The sequence below is a fragment of the Psammomys obesus genome, unplaced genomic scaffold (assembly GCF_907164565.1).
Source record: "Psammomys obesus unplaced genomic scaffold, mPsaObe1.curated_primary_1811, whole genome shotgun sequence".
Classification (NCBI taxonomy): Eukaryota; Metazoa; Chordata; class Mammalia; order Rodentia; family Muridae; genus Psammomys; species Psammomys obesus.
Window position 1 is genome coordinate 15557076 of NW_026596120.1, and position 20841 is coordinate 15577916.

The following is a 20841-nucleotide window of genomic DNA, read 5'->3' on the forward strand; positions in this document are numbered from 1 at the left end:
GTTAAAACAGGATCAGTTATATATATCCTCTTCTTGTATCTCTACTCAAAACGGGTTTTTTTTTTCAATTTTTAATTAAAAGCATGTGTGTGCATGTGAGTGCAGGTGCCCTAGGAGACCTGAGGTGTTGAATGGCCTTAGAGCTGCAGTTACAGGGAGTTGTAAGCCATCTGACATGAGCGCTGGGAATAGAACTTGTGTCCTCTGGGAGAACTGTATACACTCTTAACCAATGAGTCATTCTTTAAGTCCAAATACACTTCTCCACACGCCAATTTCTAAGTTTACTATCCCTGCAGATTTAGGGACACACAATCTCAAGCCTAGGCATGTGGTTAAGAAACCTCAGGACACAGCCAGATTCTAATTAGTGTTGGAGTATGGACAAGTTGGCCTGCCCAGTAAGAGGTGATGGAAGGTTCTTGAATCTTGCAAAACATCCAGTTCAGGTCAGGTGCACGCTGGAAAGATTCCATAGAAAGCACAGTAGAAAAAGGTCACTCAGGGCCTTCTCCACTTTCACTGCAGACAGTGAGAAAGGTCGGCCTCTGGTGGTCAGGCCCGAAATTGCTTTTACTTTTTATTTTTATTTTTTGAAGATACAGCCAGGCCATGTAACACGAACACAAGATTATCCCCAGCGATGGGAATACATAGACTTCTTTTAGACATATAGTCTGTAAAAGCTTCTCAAGGCTGAAGGGTTCTGAGAAGGCTGGGCTGCAATCACATTCCCTTTGGGAGACTGGCCTCGGAGCAGATGCATTTTTCATGAAGTCACCCAGTAAAACCAGTAGAGAATTAAGATTTGAACATAGGTTTCTCTGCTTCATGGTTGTGACTCTGAGTGACTCCAGTTCTTTTAAGTAGACACTCAGGAGCATTTGGAGGAAAGAACCTCTCTGAGGTCCCCAGGGGCTGGTAACTGCTTCTCAATGGCGCCTTGGGCGGAAGCTTTAAGGCAAATAGCAACACCAGCGTCTTCCTTCCGGAATCCTGCCCGCTCTAGGGCATCTCGGGAAATGTAGTTCTAGCTTTATTAAGACTGAAGGCTAAGTGCTACGTAGAACTTCATTTCCCGGAAGGCTGCGCGCTCTGTTGCCTGAGCTAGGCGATTATCTGAAGGGCCGAAACGGTCATCTAGGGTTTTTAAGTTCTCAGGAGGAAGGTGTGACGGCGGACTGAGGCTTTTGGCTGCCCGCGGTCTACCTCATCTGGCGGAGCTGGAGGACGAGAGCCTGGCCGTCCATCGAGCGGCCCCACTTCCGGTCGGCGGTCAAAAAACGTAGAGCTCTTCTCCTTTAATTGCGGTGGGCGGGACGTGGCGACGCCACTGGCGTTGCTATTGGCGGCGATTGGGGGCGCGGAAACTGAACTGGCACAACTGCCGCCACAACTATTTCGGGCATTTGGGGTCCCGCTGGTCCTGCCAGCTCCGCCAGCTCCGCCATGACCACCCTCAGTCCGGTAAGTCCCTGAAGAGTGGGTGCCTGACTGGTTGGAACAATGGCCGCGAGAGGGGCGGGTGGTGGCGCAGGGTTCTGCAGTGGCCTCCCCATCAAAGGTTGGGAGTACGGGTATTGACCCAGCGCCCCAAGTGCCAGGCTAGATGCTGGACCACCCGGGCGAACGAGTCCCTGCCTCTGGGCTGTACAGCTTATCGAGGAAGACACAACCAAGGCCGGACCCTTGTTGTGGCCTGGGTGACCAGGGTGAGCCTCGTCAGCCTGCCCTCTTCTGAGCAACGGGTTTTCTTGGAGGTGTCATCCTTTCCAACAGGTAGAAGCAGTAGGCCATTGGGTGGCGGAGCCCTGCAACTGTGACTTGGGGTCTACACTGACCCTCTCCCAGTCCAGAAAAAGGACCCCAAATTGGTCTTTTAAATACGAATTTGCATCCACGGGGCCTGGTGCTCTGAACAGGTGGCCGATGCACCTGAAGACTAGGGTAGAAACAGGACCCCGTCTGCTATTGTTTACAGTTACCCACACACAGTCTTTAGGGGAGGCGAGGCCCGCATGCAGGAAACTGCGCAGGGAAGAGGGCCTTGGGAAGGGGGTCCCACTGATGAGGGCTGGACCTGAACATGCTTCTGTCCATTGAGCCTAAGATGGACACTCCCTCGCCCTTATGTTTCCAAGAGGCTCAGGTGAGAACAGGAGGCAGAATGAGCGCTTGCTACTTAGATGGAGCGCTCCCTCCCCACCTCCGCCCTCAACCACCGCTCCATCTGTTAAAAGGCGTGGTCCTGCTGGAGCATTGTGGGTGGAGCTGGGCACGAGGACTCACCTTTGTTTTGAGTACAGCTTTGTGGAGTAGCAATGGCTTTGCTGTGCCATAGAAATGCCCTTTCCCAAGCTAGCTGGGTTCCTTGGAGATCCTGAAATGTTGTTTTGTTTTTGTTTTGTTTTGTTTTGAGGTGGAAGGAGATAACTATGGATAGGGTATAACTCCTGAAGTCTTTGTATATAGCCTTGGCTAATTTGGGAGCTTACTGTGTAGACCAGACTGGCTTTGAACTCACAGAGATCCGCTTGCCTCTACCTCCCAAGTGCTGGGATTAAAGGCATGGCCACCACACGCAGCCTGCATTTGGTTTGTTTTTCTTGGATTTTTTTTTTTTATTCATCCGTTCATTCTTGGACGTGTGTTTGTTAATTTGTGTACCCTTCCTTGCTGTACTCATTTATTCTGTGTTCAGTGGGTTCCTAGGATTGTCTATATACAAGATCAGGATATGAGTGCTTTTGACATCTCCTGGTTGCAGGAACAGTTGTGGTCCCAGAGAGAAGCCCCTTCTTCTGGCTTTAACTATTTGACCTCATTCTTCCCCAGGAGGACCCCTCACTGGAGAGGCATTTTAAAGGTCACCGAGATGCAGTTACCTGTGTGGACTTCAGTCTCAACACGAAGCAGCTGGGTAAGAGACAGCGTTTGTCTTGTCTCAGGCTCTAGAATCTAAACTAAAAAGGCTGAGTTTCTCACTGGGAGGTGTGGTTGGGAACCCCAGAGTACAGAAAAGGCACGTTGCTTTGTCTAGCCCTTTATTTTGCTACTGCCTGCCAGCCTTCTGGACACCGGGCTTATTAGGCCACATAAGCTCCATTTTGCATGAGAAGAGTATAATGCTTAGAGAGGTTAGGAGCCTTACCAAGGTCACGCAGCCTTTATTTATTTATGTATGTATTTATTTATTTTTCCTTTTATTGAAATTAGATTCTTTTCTCACAAAATGTATCATGATTACATTTTCCCCTCCCTCTACTTCTCCCAGTTCCTTCCCGCCTTCCCTCCTGTCTGGATCCATCCCCTTTCTGTCTCTCATTAGAAAGGAATAGGCAGGGGCTGGAGAGATGACTGATCAATCTGTTAAGAGCACTGACTGCTCTTCCAGGGGACATGGGTTCAATTACCAGCACCCACTTGGCAGCTCACAACTGTCTGTAACTCCAAGATCTGACACCCTCACAGAAACATTCTTTTTTTTTTTTTTTAAGATTTATTTATTATTTATACACCATATCTTACTATAGATGGTTATGAGCCACCATGTGGTTGCTGGGAATTGAACTCAGGACCTTTGGAAGGGGAGCAAGTGTTCTTAACCTCTGAGCCATCTCTCCAGCCCTCACAGAAACATTCTTGCAGGCAAAACCCCAATGCACATAAAATAAAAGTAAATGAAAAAAGAATAGGCTTCGAAGGGATAATTATAAAATATAACAAAATAAAATATAATAAGATAAAAACAATCACATCAGATTTGCACAGACAAACAAACAGAAAGAAAAGAGCCCAAGAGAAGGCACAAGAATCTGAGATCCCACGCTGGAGAGATGGCACAGCAATGAAGAGCACTGGCTGCTTTTCCAGAGGACCTGACCAGGATTCACTTCCCAGCACCCGCATAGCAGCTCACACCTGTCTGTAATTCCAGTTCCAGGGGCTCTGGCACCGTCACATAGATCTACATGCAGGAAAATCATCAAATGCGCATTAAATAAAGAAAAGACTCAGAGACCCACTTCTTTGCATACTTAGGAATCCCATAATGACATTAAATTGGAAGCTATAATAAATACTCAGAGGGGCTGGTGCAGGCCTGGTGCAGGCCTGGTGCAGACCTGTGCAGGCTCTGTGCGTGCTGGCCAGATGGCCTTTAGAGAGGTTAGGGTTTAGGTTTTTCCTTGTACATCCTGGCCACTTCTTGGGTCTGTTCTGTGGCATAGGCCTCAAACTGGCTCCTTTCCGAGTCTTCAGTTTGATTACCCACAGTAATAGGGCACATTTTCTTGTTACAGAGGCCTACTAGTGAGAAAGATGTTGAACAGGGCCCCTTTCCCAATTCCATACCACTGCCTCTTCCTTGTATACACTGACGTTCCTAAATGGACTTTGTAGCTGCAGCTTTCTTTTTCCATGGATTAGGCTTGCCTCTTTATCTTATTGTTGAGGTTTTTGATGTAGTAGTTTGCTATAAACAAAGAAGGGACTCAAGCCATTTTTTATGTCCATTCTCTCCTTAGACTTCTCATTAAGTTTTGTTCTTTTATTTTTATCTCTTATATTTATTTATTATCTCTTATTTATTTATTTATTTTTGTTTTTTGAGGCAGGATTTTTCTATGTAGCTTTGGCTGTCCTGTAGCTCACCAGGCTGGCCTTGAACTCAGAGATCTGCCTGCCTTTGCCTCCCAGGTGCTGAGATAAGGTGTGGCTACCACCTTGCCATTCTTTTATTTTTAGATTGTCATATTTTATGCTCATGGATGTTTTACCTGCATGTGTGTCTGTGCACCACATGTGTGCCTGGTACCCCCAGAGTCTAGAAGAGGACATCAGATCTCCTGCAACTGGAGTTATAGGCTGTTGTGAACCACCATGTGGGTCCTGGGAATTGAACCCAGATCCTCTTGAAGAGCAGTAAGTGCTCTTAATTGCTGAGCCATCTCTGCAGCCCCAAGTCTGTAGGGCCATAACTGTCTAAACTGTAGGTCAGCAGTCCTAGGAGGTATGGCCATCCCAGTGGGATCCTGTCATTGCCCTGTTGGGGATGCCTGTGAAGGTGGAGCTGGGCCTGTTGCTCTCCTGTATCCCTGGCAATGAGGTGGGTGCTCAGGGTTCTTGAGGTCTGAGAATCATCATGTTACCTACTCTCCTCAGCCAGTGGCTCCATGGACTCATGCCTCATGATCTGGAACATGAAGCCCCAATCACGAGCCTACCGCTTCATGGGCCACAAGGATGCTGTGACTTGTGTGAATTTCTCCCCATCGGGACACCTGCTCGCCTCAGGCTCCCGAGACAAGACTGTTCGCATTTGGATACCCAATGTGTGAGTTATGGACTTCAAGGGACTGAGAGCATTGAGGGATTTGGTATAAGAGTATCCCTCCCTGAGTCCTTTTCTTGGCTTTGAGCTGGTCACAGTGGGACATGTGACCTCTGTGGAGCCATCAGAGGCTGGGGCTTCAGTTGGGTTGGGGGCTCTCTCCTTAGGTTGGAAGGACTGCTACCTGCTACCTCATGTGAGCAGCAGCTCACATGAGGGTGGAGGTTAGTGGGGAAGAGCTTTGTTTCTGTTGGAGCCTCTGGCCTCTTTGGGGCGAGACTGGGACAGTCAGGCCCAGAGAGGCGGAGAGAACTTGGGTAGAGTTGTAGGTCCTCATGTTACCATTCTAACTCTCCTGAGTCTGGCTATCTGTCCTCACAGCAAAGGTGAGTCAACTGTGTTTCGTGCACACACGGCCACAGTGAGGAGTGTCCACTTCTGCAGTGATGGCCAGTCGCTTGTGACAGCCTCTGATGACAAGACAGTCAAGGTGTGGTCAACTCATCGCCAGAAATTCCTGTTTTCCCTGAGCCAGCATATCAACTGGGTCCGCTGTGCCAAGTGAGCATTTCCTGTCTGGGGAACCTGGGGGGAAGTAGGGGTTTAGGGGGAATGTCGGCTTGTATCCTTGGACAATCTGCTCAGCCTCCCTTTAATGCATCCCTAAGCCTTGATTTTCTAATCTGTAATGTGTCAACAGCAGTGGTTGCTACATTGAACTTGTTGGGAAGTGTCAATGAGCTCATGTGTTGATACATATTAGTCAGCCGTGACCCTCTGCCAGGTGTGCTGAGTCCCCCAGGACAGCAGCAGCAACAGCAAGGTCCCATCAGTACCACGGTGTAGTTTTTTCTTGTTACTGAGAAGAGTTCTGGGAGCTAGGTAGCATCATTCTCATTTTGCAGAAAAAGAAACAGGCTTAGAACAGGACAGTATCTTGTCCTGGGTCATGCAGTGGGTAAGTAACAGAGCTGGACCTGGGCCCGCATTTCTCTGGCACGTGGGTTTGCCTGCTTTCCTCAGAGCTTAATTGTGCTCCAGAGCTGCCAGGTAGGGAGTTGGTCTGGAGCCTCTGGCTTTAATGTGGGAGGCAGAGCTGTGACGTGGGATGCCTGATGGCTTGAAGAATTGCACAACAGATATTTCCGCGTGTGGCTTCATTAGCCTCTTTCAGCAGAGCTTTCTCATGTCCCAGCTCTGCTCCTGAGGAGGTAGTTAAGGTGGCCAGGAACACTAAGAAATCATGAATGTCAAAGGAGCTCTTTATTCACCTGTTCCATTTGTTGTCTCGTAGGCTTACTGCCTCCATGTGCAAGTCCTGGAAGCTTCTAGTCTCCGTACAATCTAATCTAGGAAGTCTCTGAGGCTTACTGCTGAATAAGCTTACTCTTTCTTATTTTTCCTGAGCTCTGGGCTGGCTGGTTCATCTCAGCTGTTTGGGCTCAGAGTCCTCTCCCAGCTGACTTACACCATCTGGCTTCTCTCTCAACCCCTGAATTGCTCTGTTTGGCTTCAAACTAACTCCAGTAATCTTTTCTAATCCTCTGGCTCCTTCTCATTCTCTAACTTGTTCTCTCATTCAACCTCTGTCTGTAACTCTCCTGGTAAAATGGCCTCCTTTCTCTCTCTGCTTTGCCGTTTAAGTAGCTTCCATTTCCTCTCTCTTCTAGTGAGAGTTGGGTGTATCCTGTTCTCAAATCTTTCTCTCATTTGGTCACCTTTTCTACCACTCAATTAGATATCACTTTCAAACATGGGTGCTTCCTTCTACAAACTAACTTTACCTTCATTGTTTGGGACTAAAGGCATGTAACGCCACGCTTGGACCTAGGCTTTTCTTTACCTGAATCTTGCTCTATTCCAGGCTGGCCTTGAGCTCAGATCTGGTTGCCTCTGTTTCTTGGACTAAAGGTTTGTTTGTATTCTAGTCATACCACATAGACCTAGAATAGAAGGTCTTAGGACGTGATCTCTTGCCAGAGCAGCCATGCTCTGAATTAAAATTTTTCTACACACAAAAGTCAGAGGTTGGGGACCACTGAGTTGTCTTCTTCTGTGGATACCATGGAAGTTATGTATTCCCGAGGACAAAATCATTCTTTATTCTGGGAGGACCCTACCTTGAGAGGTTTTAAGGTCAAGGACCTGAGAACTGAGCGGGGAGGGCAAGCCGCCAAAGTGGGGTATCATGTCCACAGTAGGCCTTGATGGTGGGTCCCAGGACCGCCATGTGTTTTTGTTGGCCCGTTGTGTTTTGCTGACATACTCATGTGGAGCTCCTGACCACCTCCACTCATCAAGCAGCACCAGCTGGGTGGTGCTGGGTATTGTTGGAGGCCATATGCCTCCTGTGGTATTCTGTGCATTGTGCTACTGTGCGATTACTGTGTGTGGACCCTGTGGAGGATGGATCTCACAGAGAGGGAGGCCACTTGCCCAGGATCACTCAAGGTTTCATATGTAACCATAGGCAGTTCCTGGGTCAGGCAGCTGGGTCTAGTGGTGAATACCTATAGTCTCAGGACTCCAGAGGCCGAGGCAGGAGGATTGCCACAGTTTAAGGCCATTGCAGGCCAGCCAGGGCTACATGGTGAGACCCTGTGTCAAAGTAACAACAACAATACAAAAAACCTTAGGTGCCCAAAGGGTTCCTGGGTCAGGCGGTAGACCTGGAAGAGACGCCTGTGGAGAACATAGTGTACTATTCCAGGAGTCTGTTATAAGTGTGACTTATGTCCTGTTCAACTTAGGTTCTCCCCTGATGGGCGGCTAATCGTGTCTGCCAGTGATGACAAGACTGTCAAGCTGTGGGACAAGACCAGCCGGGAGTGTGTCCACTCATACTGTGAGCATGGCGGGTGAGTCCCTGTTGTCCTCCATCTTCAGGTGCTCCTGCACAGAGTGTAGGTCAAGACATGAGGAGGCCCCAGTGGCTGTCAGGGGCTGGAGCTGTGCAGGTGGCAGCCCTGCTTGCTGCTCTTTGGTGGCGTGCCTTTTGTATGAGCCTTTACCTTTTGCTTTGTGGGTGGAGAGTTAAGCCCTGTCTCCACCCCGAAGACAACAGAAACACTTCCCCTAAAATCATGCAATAATTGGGTCTCTTTTCTCCCCCTTTAGTTTCTAGTTTTCATAATTGTGTGTCTCTGAGCACTGAATCAGCCCCCTAAACTGCATGTTAAAACTTATCGTCACCCATGGTGCTATTTATGAATGAAAGCCTCAGGTTCTTAAGCTGGTACTGGCTCTTCATTCTGTGCCCCATTAGACATGGAGAGTGGGAGGAGCCTGCCTCTGAGCAGGGATTCAGCTTTTATAAGTGTCTAAGCACACTGCGGTTTCACTCCTTATTCCTTAAGCTGGGACTCACAGGCAAGGGCCCCTCCAGAGTGCCTGACTACCGTGTATATGCGTAAAAGGCTCTTGGCCTGTGTTCTAGAGATAAATGGAGGAGCAGCTCTTGAGGCCTGCTGGGCCTTCCTACCTATGCCTCAGTTGACAGGACCTGTCTTGGAGCCAGCCCCGCGGGGCTAAGAACCCCAGAGCAATTGACTGACTTTTTGGTCTGAAGATAGCTGTCCCCAGTTGTACTTAAAAATCAGCAGTGGGCTGGGCATGCTTACTCACCCTTGTAATCTTACTACTGAGCACAGAAGGTGGAAGGTCAGTCTGGGCTACAAAGTGAATAGTGAGATGTCTCAAAAAGCATAAAGCGAGAAGGAAGGGAGGGAGGGACATAGTCCCTGATAAATCACCTACTGTCACCTACTTGGTGTTTCTTGGCTATCTGATAAAGGGAACAGACACAGAGAGATAAGACACTTGTGGGTCCATCCAAACCAAGGAAGATCTCTCATGGCCCTCGACTGTTCCTGTCTTTCAGCTTTGTCACCTTTGTGGACTTCCACCCCAGTGGTACCTGCATCGCTGCTGCTGGCATGGACAACACAGTGAAGGTGTGGGATGTGCGGACCCACCGGCTGTTGCAGCATTATCAGCGTGAGTGGTGAACAGCACACCAGACCACAAGCAGCCGCGGCGAGGCTGGGCTGGTGCCAGCAATGGTTCATTGCTGTGGTGCTTCAGTAGGCCCAAGGACAGCCCTGAGCTGGGAGGAGTCCTGTGGCTGTTGGGTTAACCAGGATGAACAGTTGGTGGTGTAGCCATCTTGTCTTAGAATGTTGGTCAGGTCCCTGTTATGAGATAGCAGAGTCTCACACACACTGTAGCTGGGGAGTCTTTGGTAGATTTCTTGCTGGAACTGTTCCTAAGGTCTTCTTCTTGAGAGTCCCCATACTACTCATTTCTCCCTGTGACAGAGGTAATTTTCCAGGGTCAAGGAGACAGGGCTGCCCATAGCAGTCATTGTTAGTAGGACCTTGGCCTCGTGCTATCCTCCAGAGGTCTGCCTTGAGCCATGAGCCACACAGAAAGTTGACGTTAGGTGGAGGCCAGGCTTTGTTTCCAGGCCTAGGCCTATAGTCCCTTATTTAACTGTCACCTTTGGATGGCAGAGCAGTGGGGAGTGGACATTGGTTTTGGAGCAGTCTTTAGCACTCTTTATCCCATACCCCCAAAAGCCCTTTCTCGGTTGCTTCTCTGGGAGGGCAGCACTTCTTGGGTAACTGAGGTGAACAAGAATGGGACAGGGCAGCGTGGCGTGTGGGCTCTGTAGCCAGCATTCAGGAGTGCTCAGCATGCTCAGTTGTGCCACACTAGGCGGGTCACTTGATTCCTCTGAGCTCTTGGAACAGTGGTAGCGCTCACCCCACAGGTGGCAGGACAGTTAGTTGATGCTAAGAATGGAGAGTGTGGGGCTGGAGAGATGGCTCAGTGGTTAAGAGCACTGTCTGCTCTTCCGAAGGACCCAGGTTCAAGTCCCAGCACCCAGGTGGGAGCTCACAACTATCTGTAACTCCAGTTCCAAGGGATCTGACACTTTCACACTAATGCACATAAAATAAAGTTTAATTATTAAAGAAAAAAAAAGAATGGAGAGTGGCATGGCACAACATGGGAACAGTGACAAAGATGCTGCTGCTACTGCTTCCAAGAGTTCAGGAGACTCAGGGATTTGTCGAGGCATGCAGTACCTGGCACCACCACCAGATGGCAGGGCTTAGCCACAAGAACTAAGTCAGCCTAGTCAGCCCAGCATCTGCCATTGATGTTCTTGCAGAGGTTTCTAGAACAGACAGCAGTGGGGTCCTTCCTTTGGGCTCAGAGACTTTTTTTTTTAGGCCAGGCCTAAGTAAGGATTAGGGTTGAAGACTGGGCACTGACAGGGAGAGATGAGGAAGGGAAGTGACACGGGAGTTCAGTGCAAGAGCGTGGGCCATGTTCTGTGAATTATGAAGGTGATAGGAGGACCTTGGAAACCGGGTGATAACCTGGCGAGAGGGTACATAGAGGTACAGTAGGACAGTCCTCGGTGTGGTTTGTGCCACACGAGTCCCTGCACTGGGAGAAGAGGATTGCTAGCTGTCTCTGGAAGAGTCCAAACCTCCCTGATGGATTGGGAGTCTGGGCCTGGCATTCATGAGTTATAGTAGCATGTACCCATTGGAAGAACTTTGAATGCCGGCTTTAAACCTAAGGTCCCAAATGCTAGTGGCTGGCAACTCTGGGGCATGATACTTGAGGAGCAAATGGATGAAGGGCATTTGAGAGGACAAATGTTGAGTGTGATTCTGCTACCATGTGTGGTTGATGGACTCTGGTCGCTGGCACATGGATTTCCATGCCCACTATAGGGTGGGGAGGGGGTCAGGCCAAGGGGCCTACTTATGTAGAATTAGTAGAGGTGGAATCTGGTGCCGTGGTGCTGGAGGGGCCAGCTGGGACGTGAGATGAGAAGGGCCAATGCCATATTCTGGGCTGTTAGGACTGGAGCGCATCTAAAAGGAAAAGGCCCCCAAAGCACCCAGAGTGAGAACCTTGAGATAGGTGGGGGAGGGCAGAGCCAGGAGGAGAATGGGACCTCAGGAGGGCCAGGCAGGTGGAACAGTACAGAGGATGCAGAGGAGGGGCCTGTGTGTTTTCCAGGGAGTGGCTTGGTCATGGGCAGAAGGACAGCTCGGGGCTAGCAGGGCCAGGAGGTGTGTGGACTGGGGTGAGCACCAAGGCCAAGTGGAGAGAGTGCTTGCAATCCACAGGTTCCTCCGAAAGTGCTCAGTGGGTGTTTGCTGTATCCTTGCCTCTTGGGATGGAACTCCTCAGCAAGGCTGCAGGGTCATATTTCTCAGCTGTCCTGGTGTGTGTCAGAGTCCTGTGGGGACTTTGTACAGCCTGTAAGCACAGCCACTCCCTCCCGAGCTCCCTGCACAAGGCTGTGGCACCTGGTAGGAGTTCACACGAGAGCAAACTCACCCCTTAGCATTTGGGGCCACCCTGTGGGCAGGGAGGAGCACTTCTCGCTCTGCTTTCCAATACTGGGCTCTGGAGAGGTCTGCTCGAGTCGAGAGCCTTCCCAGAGAGCCCCATGGCTCTCTGAGGCTCCGCCTGGGAGGCTCAGCCTCTTCCATGCACACATGGTTCTGTTTGGAGACTCTCAGCACTGCGGTAGCAAGCCTCCAATTCTCTCCTAGTCTGGATTCCTAAGAAACCCAGGTGAAAGGTTTTAAGGCCAGAGATTCCAAGTGTCCCCTGGTGATGCTGGGTGGTTGCCAGACACTTCTGAGTAGCTCTCTGATTTGAGAGGCTGATGGGCTCCTCTAGAAGAATGTGGTTAGTGCTACTACAGTGTGCGTCCAGCTGGCTCCTTGCTCTTGGCTGGGTGGCTGGAGTAAGGCTTGCTCCAGCTTTGAGCTGCAGCATGTCACCAGCGCTGTTGTCTAAGGCTGGCTGTCCTCGCAGGCGAGGAGTTTCTTAGTTCTTGCCTATCACTGCAAGGGACAGCTCTGGTTTCCTAATTCAGTGAGAAGCCGCAGGGCTGGTGGAGCCCCGGGAGTGCCAGTTCCCATGGAGGTGGGTTAAGCGCCATATGCTCAGAGCCCACATTAAGACTGTTCAAGCGTCTGAGCAGCAGCCCCCACCGACCCCAAACCTGGGGATGTGCTTAGTGGTTTACAGGCATGTGCAGGTCCGTGATCCAGGCACAGGCCTGGGTGACCAGAAAGGATGGCCACACACACACACACACACACACACACACACACACACACCCGCCTCACCCACAGTGTGAGGAGTGTGAGGCTTGCCTCCAGTCACGCAGCTCGAAACCAAATCTAGCTCTTCAGTAGGAAGGGTCTGGGAATCTGCCCACTATTCCCACGCTGGGGCCCACACACTCTGGTGTTTTATTTACAAGGTTCCTGGGAGAGATGGGTTTTCTTGACTGGCTGTCAGCAGGCTTGGCCTAGTCATTTTCAGAAGTCTGAGTTGGAATTCTTAGTCCTCAGTTCACTGCTCACTGGTTCCTGAGAACATCTGTGCAGCCCCAACCTACCCAAGAGATAATTGTTTCCTTTTACCTAATTATGTAAGTCTGGGTGTTTTGCCTGTATGTATGTCTGTGTGCCAAGTGTGTGCAAAGACCAAAGAGGCCAGAAGAGGGCACTGGGCCCCTTAAGATTGTGATGAGCAGCTATGAGGGTGCAAAGCAGGACTCGGACCAGTATTCTTCAGAAGAATAGCTATTGACTGTAACCATTGAGCCACCCCTCCAGCGCTTGGGTTTTTGTTTTTAATGTGATGTTAGGGATTGAACCTAGGACTTCAAGCATGCTGTCACCAAGCCACGCCCCTAGTCTGCTTATAAAGGCTTTTTTGCTTTGTTTCTTTTGTGATTTAAAAAAAAAAAAAAATAGTATGTATGCACTGGTGCCTGCAGAGGCAGGCTAGGGTGTTGGATCCCGACACTAGGAACTAAACTCACATCCTCTACAAGAGCCATATGCATTCTGTTTCTGTTTTGTTTGTTTGTTTGTTTGTTTGTTTTTGAGAGAGGGTTTCTCTGTCTGTCTAGGACTCACTTCGTAGACCAGGCAGGCCTCGGAACTCAGGGATCTACTTGCCTCTGCCTCCCAGGGACTGAGATTAAAGGTGTGCGCCACCACACCCAGACTGCAGTACACATTAACTGCTAAGCTGTCTCTTCATCATGAAGGGCCTTTAAATGGCTTTGCAGCTAGCAGGATACTGTGTCCTTTACTTGGTGTTTTAAATTGTTCAAATTAATTAACTAACTAACTAACTAACTGAGAGTGTGTCTGTATATGTGACTGTGCCGTGGCACACTTGTGGAGGTCATAAGACAACTTTTGGGAGTTGGTTATTTCTGTCACGTGGGACCCAGAGATTAAACTTGGGTTGTCAATTTTGGCAAGCACTTTTTTCTCTGGTTCTACTTGGTGTTTTGAGACTGACTGTATTGATCAGGAGCAGTGCTGGCCAACACACCTCACTGTTTCCTACCACCCCAAAGTGCCCATTTATGTGAAGTTTGCAAAGAGGAGTACTTAGGATGTCCTTGCTGCTAGTATTAGGATATATTCAGGTATATTCCACACCCTTTGGGAACCCAGAGGCCACTGAGTCACTGGCAGTATGAGTTAGCATCACGAGGAGCCATGCTGGACACTTGGAAGTGAGCAGACCCCTTTGTGACAGGATGTGGAAATGGAGCTCAGCTCCATCACCATCTACCTCAGAGAGTTCTATCCTACTCAGCACCCAGGCATTCCCTGGGCCCCTTGGCCTCCCTGGATCCCATCAGGCCCGTTTGCCAAAGGCTTTTTCTTGTACACAAAATAATGTAGGTGGAAGGGATTGTATGTAGTTAAGTCTCTCTTCAGGTTATCTGCTGCCCACAAACTAAAGCCATTTTCTGGCGTTTAGGGACAGTGTCTGCAGGACCCCACTGGCTCCCGGTGACCTGTAGAAGCCTGCTGCCATGCATCTCTGACACTGACTTACAGTTCTCACTCTCAACCACAACCAGGAGCTCACAGCTATCAGATGATAGTCTGTGTTGTCCCTGATATCCGCCCTGAAGCCAAGGTGACTTGGATAGCTCAGGACTTCATAAAAAGTAGATTGTTCTAGGCAGTCACTGCTCCAGGCATTGTGAGGGGGGGTGCCCCCCTTGTGGGGCAGTTGAGTCTTGGGTGGGAATTTGATGCAGGGAGGGCTCTCAGATGAGACTTGACTAGATTGGTTCCGTCTCACCATCTCAGCAGAAGCAGAGTGAAGGAGACTGTGGCAGGGTAGGAGAGCAAGTGGGGAATAGCGGGGTCGGGTTCTGTGTCTGGGCTGTCCCCGGAAGCTCGACATGTCAGCCTCAGCCCTCCTTGGGAGTGGGTGGCTGTAGGAGTTGGGGACCCTGGCATTTGTAACAGAGTGGGCCTTCTGTTGCGCTTCCTCTGAGGACAGTTTTCTCTCAGGTAGGCCTGGGGGTGGGGGCCACACCATAGTGTTGTGTCCACACAGACTGCTGTCCTGGTGGTTCTGGGGAAGCTCAAAGCTCCCTGCGCGTGTCTCACCGTGCTCCACCTTTCTGCCCCTGGCTGTACCTCTGCTGTTTTGTCCTAGGTGGGGCAGGGGGGCCTTTACTCCAGGGCTGGCTAAGGGGTCTCCATTCAGTCTCCAGGAGTGGGCTTGCAGAAACCTTCAGCTCTCCAGGCTGCCTCCTGGTGCTGTGTCATTGGAACGTGTTGTTCAGATATAAATACCAGGTTACATAAAGCCTTGGCTGTCTCCCCTAAGTGTTCTTGAGAACATGTCTGCACACTCCCTGACACAGCAGTACACTAGTGTGGTTTGCATCTAAAAGGCTCCTTGTAACCCTCGTGGGCTCTGCTGTGGGCCTCGCAGAGGCGCCTGCATCCTCGCAGATGCAGGTGAGAGCCTGGGTTTTGAACTTGCCTCTTTATGGTGATGGTAGCTTGTTGGGGTCGTGATTAGCTCAGCTCCACTGGTTTCTTCACTAGGTCATTGGTAGTGAATTGGAAGCCCCTGGAACTTGCCTTTGCAGCAGCTGCCATGAGCAGGTCCATGTGTTGGCTATGATGTTGTTCCTTTACGTGGACCACCTGGGTCTGCCAGTCTCTACTAGCTCCATACTCAACTTGCCCTTCTACCTCAAGGAAGGGCTGTGTAGCTCTCAGGGGCTTCTGAGCAACCATCACAAGTAACCGCTTCCTCTCCATTTTCTGAGTTCCACTTGGTGCCAAACCCCAAGGCAGGAGTGAGAACTCCACTTGGCCTTTGTATGATGAAGGTTGTGAAGTCATGAGACACCAGATGGGAGTGGAGAGTGAACTGGTGTGAGGCTTGTGGTGCTTTGGAAGAACAAATGGAGGGGGCCCAGCAAGGAGTTTATCTTAAAATTCATCTCCCCAGAAAGCTTCCCAGGGGAGCTGACGTGAAGAGCTCTAATAACAGAGACAGGGCAAGGGACTTCTAGGCCCATTGGGAACAGGGGTGAAAAGGCTTCACAGGTGGGTTAGCCACCAACATTGGGGCGATGGATACTTAAAGAGTGAGGGATACCAGAATAGATGGTAGGCTGGGGTAGGGATGGTGGGAAAGGAGTCATGGATGGGGAGCTGCTAAATGGATAGAGTAGAAAGCACAGGGACCAGAGGAGAGGGATGTCTATGCTGGCACTAGGGTCTGAGGGTTCAGTTTGAGATTAGCTGGTAGCATTCGTATGCCAGCCCCACCAGTGCTGTGGGACAGATGGAGAAACTCCCAGTTCAGTCAGGGTGATTGTTCAGAATCAAAAGGCAGCCGGTGCGGAGACTAGGCTAGGAGGCCACGCCCCTCAAGCTCCTGAAAATCTCTGCGTGTTCTGCTTCCTGTTCTCAACACAGTCCTCTCCTGTATGAGCACACTGTGTTAGTATTTTGAGGGTTTCCCTGCAGGAACAATTCATCACTATATTGTGTGTCCTGTTCTTTTATAGCTTCACTGATGAGTGTCGTGGGGAAGAGTGAAGGATCATTTGGTCCTCTCTCTTGCTGTGTTTGTTTCTTCCTGTGCTTCCCAGTGCCTGTCGTTGGTCCCTGCCTGTAGACTGTGCCTCTCTCCTGGGAAATCTATGTGGGGTTCCCTATCTTGCCAAGCAATGGCTGTCCTAGCCTGGTCCCTGAGGACGATGCTGAAAGCACTGTTGACTCCCATCACCTGTCTCAGGCTTCAGCTGTGTTCTGTGGGCCTCCCAGCCAGCGCCTGATTGCTGTCCTTTCTCCAGTACACAGTGCAGCTGTGAATGCCCTCTCCTTCCACCCATCGGGAAACTACCTCATCACAGCCTCCAGCGACTCAACCCTGAAGATCCTGGACCTGATGGAGGGCCGGCTTCTCTACACACTCCATGGGCACCAGGTGAAGGGCATTGGCGTGGTGGGAGACAGAAGTACAGCTTGATACAGGTGCAGGGCTTTATCACCTGGGGGGCGTGCACTGGAGGGGCCTTCCATGGTTCCCTTTCAGCCTAGACAGTGCATGCAGTGAGACGCAGACACAGGCCTGGCACCTGCAGGAGCTGGTAGAGGTCCTTTTGTAACCTCGGTGATTGCTGGGGTTGAGCTTGGTGTGCCTGAGAAGGAAGTAGGGAACTAAGACTGGGGAAAGGTGTGGGCTGAGTGGAATCAGTCCCCTGAAGGGACTCTCTGGTCTGGTGGTTGAGTAGCACCCTGGAACCCTAATCACTATTAAAGTGTGGGGGTGCACTGATTCCCATGACCTCAGAGACAGAGACATGTTTTTCAGAGGTTGGGGCAAGAGAGGGAATCTGGATGTTTGTTTAAGAATTTTTGGCATTGAATCAAGGGAGCAGAAGCTTTCTTCTGAGTGGCTTCAAAGAGTGTCAGCTGTCGGTCCTCTCTGGTGGGTGGTGGCTAGTACAGGGCTCCTGTGGGTCATCTATAGAAGCTGGGTTGCATGTAGCTCTCAGCAGCATCTAGAACCAGGCCTCTCACGCACCCCCCACCCCTGACCAGAGAGTTGTGATGTGTAGCTGTGTAGACGTGTAGTTATGATGTAGCTTAGCAGATGTACTAATATGATCTGCTAAGCAGATCAGCGACCAAAGAGCTGTCTGTTGGAACATAGCCACCATGTGCAAGTGGGGTAAAGTGTGGGGTCCAGAGATTTTAAGTGTGTCCTTTTCTCCACCTGTGAGCTAGAAGAAGAAATAACACGTAAGCAGGTGCCTACCAAATGATGGTCTAGACTTTCCCTCTTTTTGTGAGAGTTCTTTAAACAGTGGACGTTTCTCTCAGCCCAGGGACACTTCAGTGTGAATTGCAATTCTTAGTGTCCTGGTGCATTATCCGGCACATAAAGGCAAACCTGTTGACATTGTTCTCCCCACATCTGTCTGTTACCTGCTCCCTGCTCTCTGGGTCACAAAGGATGCAGACAAAAATGAAGGTTGTGGTCCTACTCTTCAGTGCTCACAGCCTGGGCTGTGGTGTACTGCACTTAAGGCAGAGGAGACTAGGAAGGGCAGGATGGGTCTTCCAAAGTGCTCAGACGGTTGGGTAAAAGTGGGTGGGCTCTGCCTGCCTCCCACGGGGTTGCTTAGCTGAAGGTGATAGTCAGAATATATGGTCCAAATATTTTTCTCTATTCGTCTTCTAAGCTCCCTATCCAATAAAAAAAACGGGATTGTTACCCTACGTTTTACAAGTTGCTCTTCTTGAGGTCTATGGTGCCCAGCCCTTTTGGGGGGTTCTGCAGGCCCAGAGTCTACCTAGGCTTGGCTTCCTCAGAGCTCTGCAGGCCAATCAGGAAGCCACGCTTTGCTGGCTCTGCTCCAGGCTCATGTTTCCTGTAATCCTTGCTCTTTCTAGAGACACTCATTCTTGGTCTGTGTCCTTCCTCTTCAAGGTCCTTCCTGAGACCTGTGCCCTCACAGCTGGTTGTGGCCACTCAGTGCTGTTCTCCATACCTAGTTTCCTTGTCCTTTGCAGTGTGGGGCGGCTGCTTTGAGCTTTCTCTTAGTGCTTACTAACATTGTAGCAGTGGCTTCTGATTTGAGAAGTTGAGTATCAGGGCTGAGGCAAGGGAGTGAATGTGCAGGTCAGAGCTGAACAAGAAAAGAAATAAAAAAAGAAAGAATATGATTGCTTCTAGGTATGGTGGAGGAGAAGGTTTATTGTAGACAAAAGAGAGCATAGCCAGAGATAGGAAGATCTGGGAGAGTCCAGAGTGAACATGACCCTGAGCCAGGCCATGTGAAGGGAGGTGAGGTGAGAGCAAGGAGAGTAATGGGTAGATAACAAGGGCCAGGTAACCAAAATGGCTGGATTATATAGGGAAGGGCAGCCAGCCTTTGTGCTGGAAAGTTTAGGGTATGCCAGCCATACCCTGTAACAGGTAGGGACTGAGGGATGCTGGGAGAACCCGGAGGCTAGGTCCACTTTGATATTTTAAATAGGCACCTGGGCCATTTGTTAGGGTTTGAGATCTAACAAGGGGTGCTTGAGCCTTATTTACCCCAGCCCAGTGTAGCTCATCCTCTTAGCTCCGCCCTGTTTGGAGGTTCAGCTTCCCAAAAGGGAGAATGTTACATGTGAACAGCCTGGATTATCTGGTAGATGGTTAAAGCAAATCCTACCAGCTGGACAGAACTCTTTGTGCTCATGGAGAACTGAGACCAAGAGTGGAGTCTGATCCGCTCCATCCCTGGCGGCTGTGCTGTGCTGTGCTGTGCTGTGCTGTCTGTAAGTTTGTCAGCTGCTACCAAGCAGGTTTGGTTCAGCTCCAGGAAGAAGTTCTCTGTTCTGTTCTCTGGCTGAGTCCTCTAGAGGGTCTAGCTGGGAGCCACATTGCAAGAGGTCTGTCGACCATTGGGTCCCAGTCCCTCATTTCCTGCCTTGATCTTCTGGAAGAAGTGCAGGTGGACTCTGGTGACTTGAGCTTTCATATGCTGTCCCAGGAGGGATGAAGAACAGCTGTTAACAGCCCCTCCCAGCTTTGTGTGGCTTAGCAGCTCTAGGGCTTGCAAGTGGTTCTGTCCTGTAGATAAGCAGTGTGGCAGATTTGAAGACACTAGAGAACAGGTGACACCGAGAGCCTTATGGACTGCTCAGGACAGCAGAGCTGAAACAAACACCCATATCACAGTTTCTGCTGCGCCCACTTGCCTGTCACACATGGCAACATTTGCGTTGCAGTTTTACCCTTGGTTCTGCATCACTGGTCTGGATAAGATGCCAGCGAGCCTCATGGCTGCCATATTCCTACTTTATTACTGTGTGACACTGTTCCGGCCTAGTAGGAGGGAGACCCCATGAAAGTAGCTTCAAGTTTAGAAATCCAACCACTGCCAATCCCCAGGTCCCTAGAAAGCTGCCACAAGGAAGTCCACTAAGCATTTTGGCAAATGGCACCGCAACTTCCTTACGCTTCCATTTCCATACGTGTGGGACGAGGACCGGCATGGTCTGCGGGTAGAGCTTTGGGGAGGTCAGCCTCATAGTCATACCAGGAGGGAGGGGGTGTGCATGCTGGAGAGCTGTGCCTTCCTGTCCTGTCAAGGCCTAAGGGAGCCCTTTGGGGGAGACTGTAGGGGAGGGTTCCACATAGGAGGCAGAAGGGTCAGGGCTACAGTGCTTTGGGAGAGTTTCTTATCTGTGTTGAGGTCACAGCTGCCTTGATTCATCTTTCCATTGTTTCATTGGGCACGAAGGCCTTAGCATGAAGTAACTTGACAAGTACCAGGATGAACTCAAGATTACCTTGGATTTCTTGGATTGGACCTGTGTCCCAATCGGATGTGGAAGGCAGGTAACAGCCATGGAGTCTGACCATGTGGCAGTTTAACCATTCTCTGGTGAACGATGGGCCAGATTTCCCAGTGGCCCACTTGAAGGGAGTTATTGTGCAGCAAGAGGTTTGATATAGGGCGAAGGACCCCCATTGTGAGGCTAGAGTCTCTATGGAGTGAGGGGCTCATACTGTGGGCTAAAGAACTTAGTTTTGGGTGAGTGGCTTACTTTGTTGAGCTAAAGGCTTACCTGTGGGTTATGGGGCTTTCAGTATGTAGTGTAGCCCACTCCGTGGGCTAAGCTGGGTTGCTTAGCTCCACTTTTTGTTTGCTATAACAAAATGCTTTAGAATACAGGCATGGTAGCACACAGTAGCAATCCCAGCATTTAGGAGACTAAGGTGAAAAGTTTACAAATTCAAGGACAACCTGGGCTACATAGTGAGCTGTTGCCTCAAAACAACAGCTTATAATAAAAGAAATGTCCCAAGTTGGGGAACTGAAGATCAGAAGTTGTTTCCTTGTGCTCTGGAGACTGGGCGGTCCAAAATCCATATGCTGCCTTTCGTGAGGGTTGTTGCTGCTCTCTGCTTTCAAGATGGCACCTCCATGCTGCCTCCTTCTGAGGAAGAATCCTGTCTTGTGATCCACCTCAAACTTAGCAGATAACAGGCGGGCAGAAGCCATTCTGTGTTCAAGTCCTTCCATAAGAGCACTTATCCATTCATAAGGCAGAGCCTGGTAACTCAATTTCCTCCTAAAGACCATACTTTGGAATACTGCTGCTTTGGGA

At 50.0% G+C, this 20841-nt stretch overlaps 1 protein-coding gene across 2 annotated transcripts in view; it reads left to right on the plus strand.

Annotated features, from left to right (window-relative positions):
- Positions 1-1079: 1079 nt before the first annotated feature.
- The window catches only part of Poc1a (POC1 centriolar protein A), a 70080-nt gene continuing 50318 nt past the window's right edge, over positions 1080-20841 (plus strand). The window contains exons 1-7 of one of the 2 annotated variants that reach the window (XM_055629466.1): positions 1080-1467; positions 2836-2920; positions 5164-5335; positions 5714-5893; positions 8083-8190; positions 9213-9328; positions 16524-16657. In XM_055629466.1, the coding sequence (XP_055485441.1) occupies positions 1450-1467; positions 2836-2920; positions 5164-5335; positions 5714-5893; positions 8083-8190; positions 9213-9328; positions 16524-16657 (813 nt within the window). In that variant the 5' untranslated portion in view covers positions 1080-1449. Of the gene's footprint in view, positions 1468-2835; positions 2921-5163; positions 5336-5713; positions 5894-8082; positions 8191-9212; positions 9329-16523; positions 16658-20841 lie in introns of those variants that run through there. The other variant, XM_055629467.1, reaches the window with a different exon arrangement.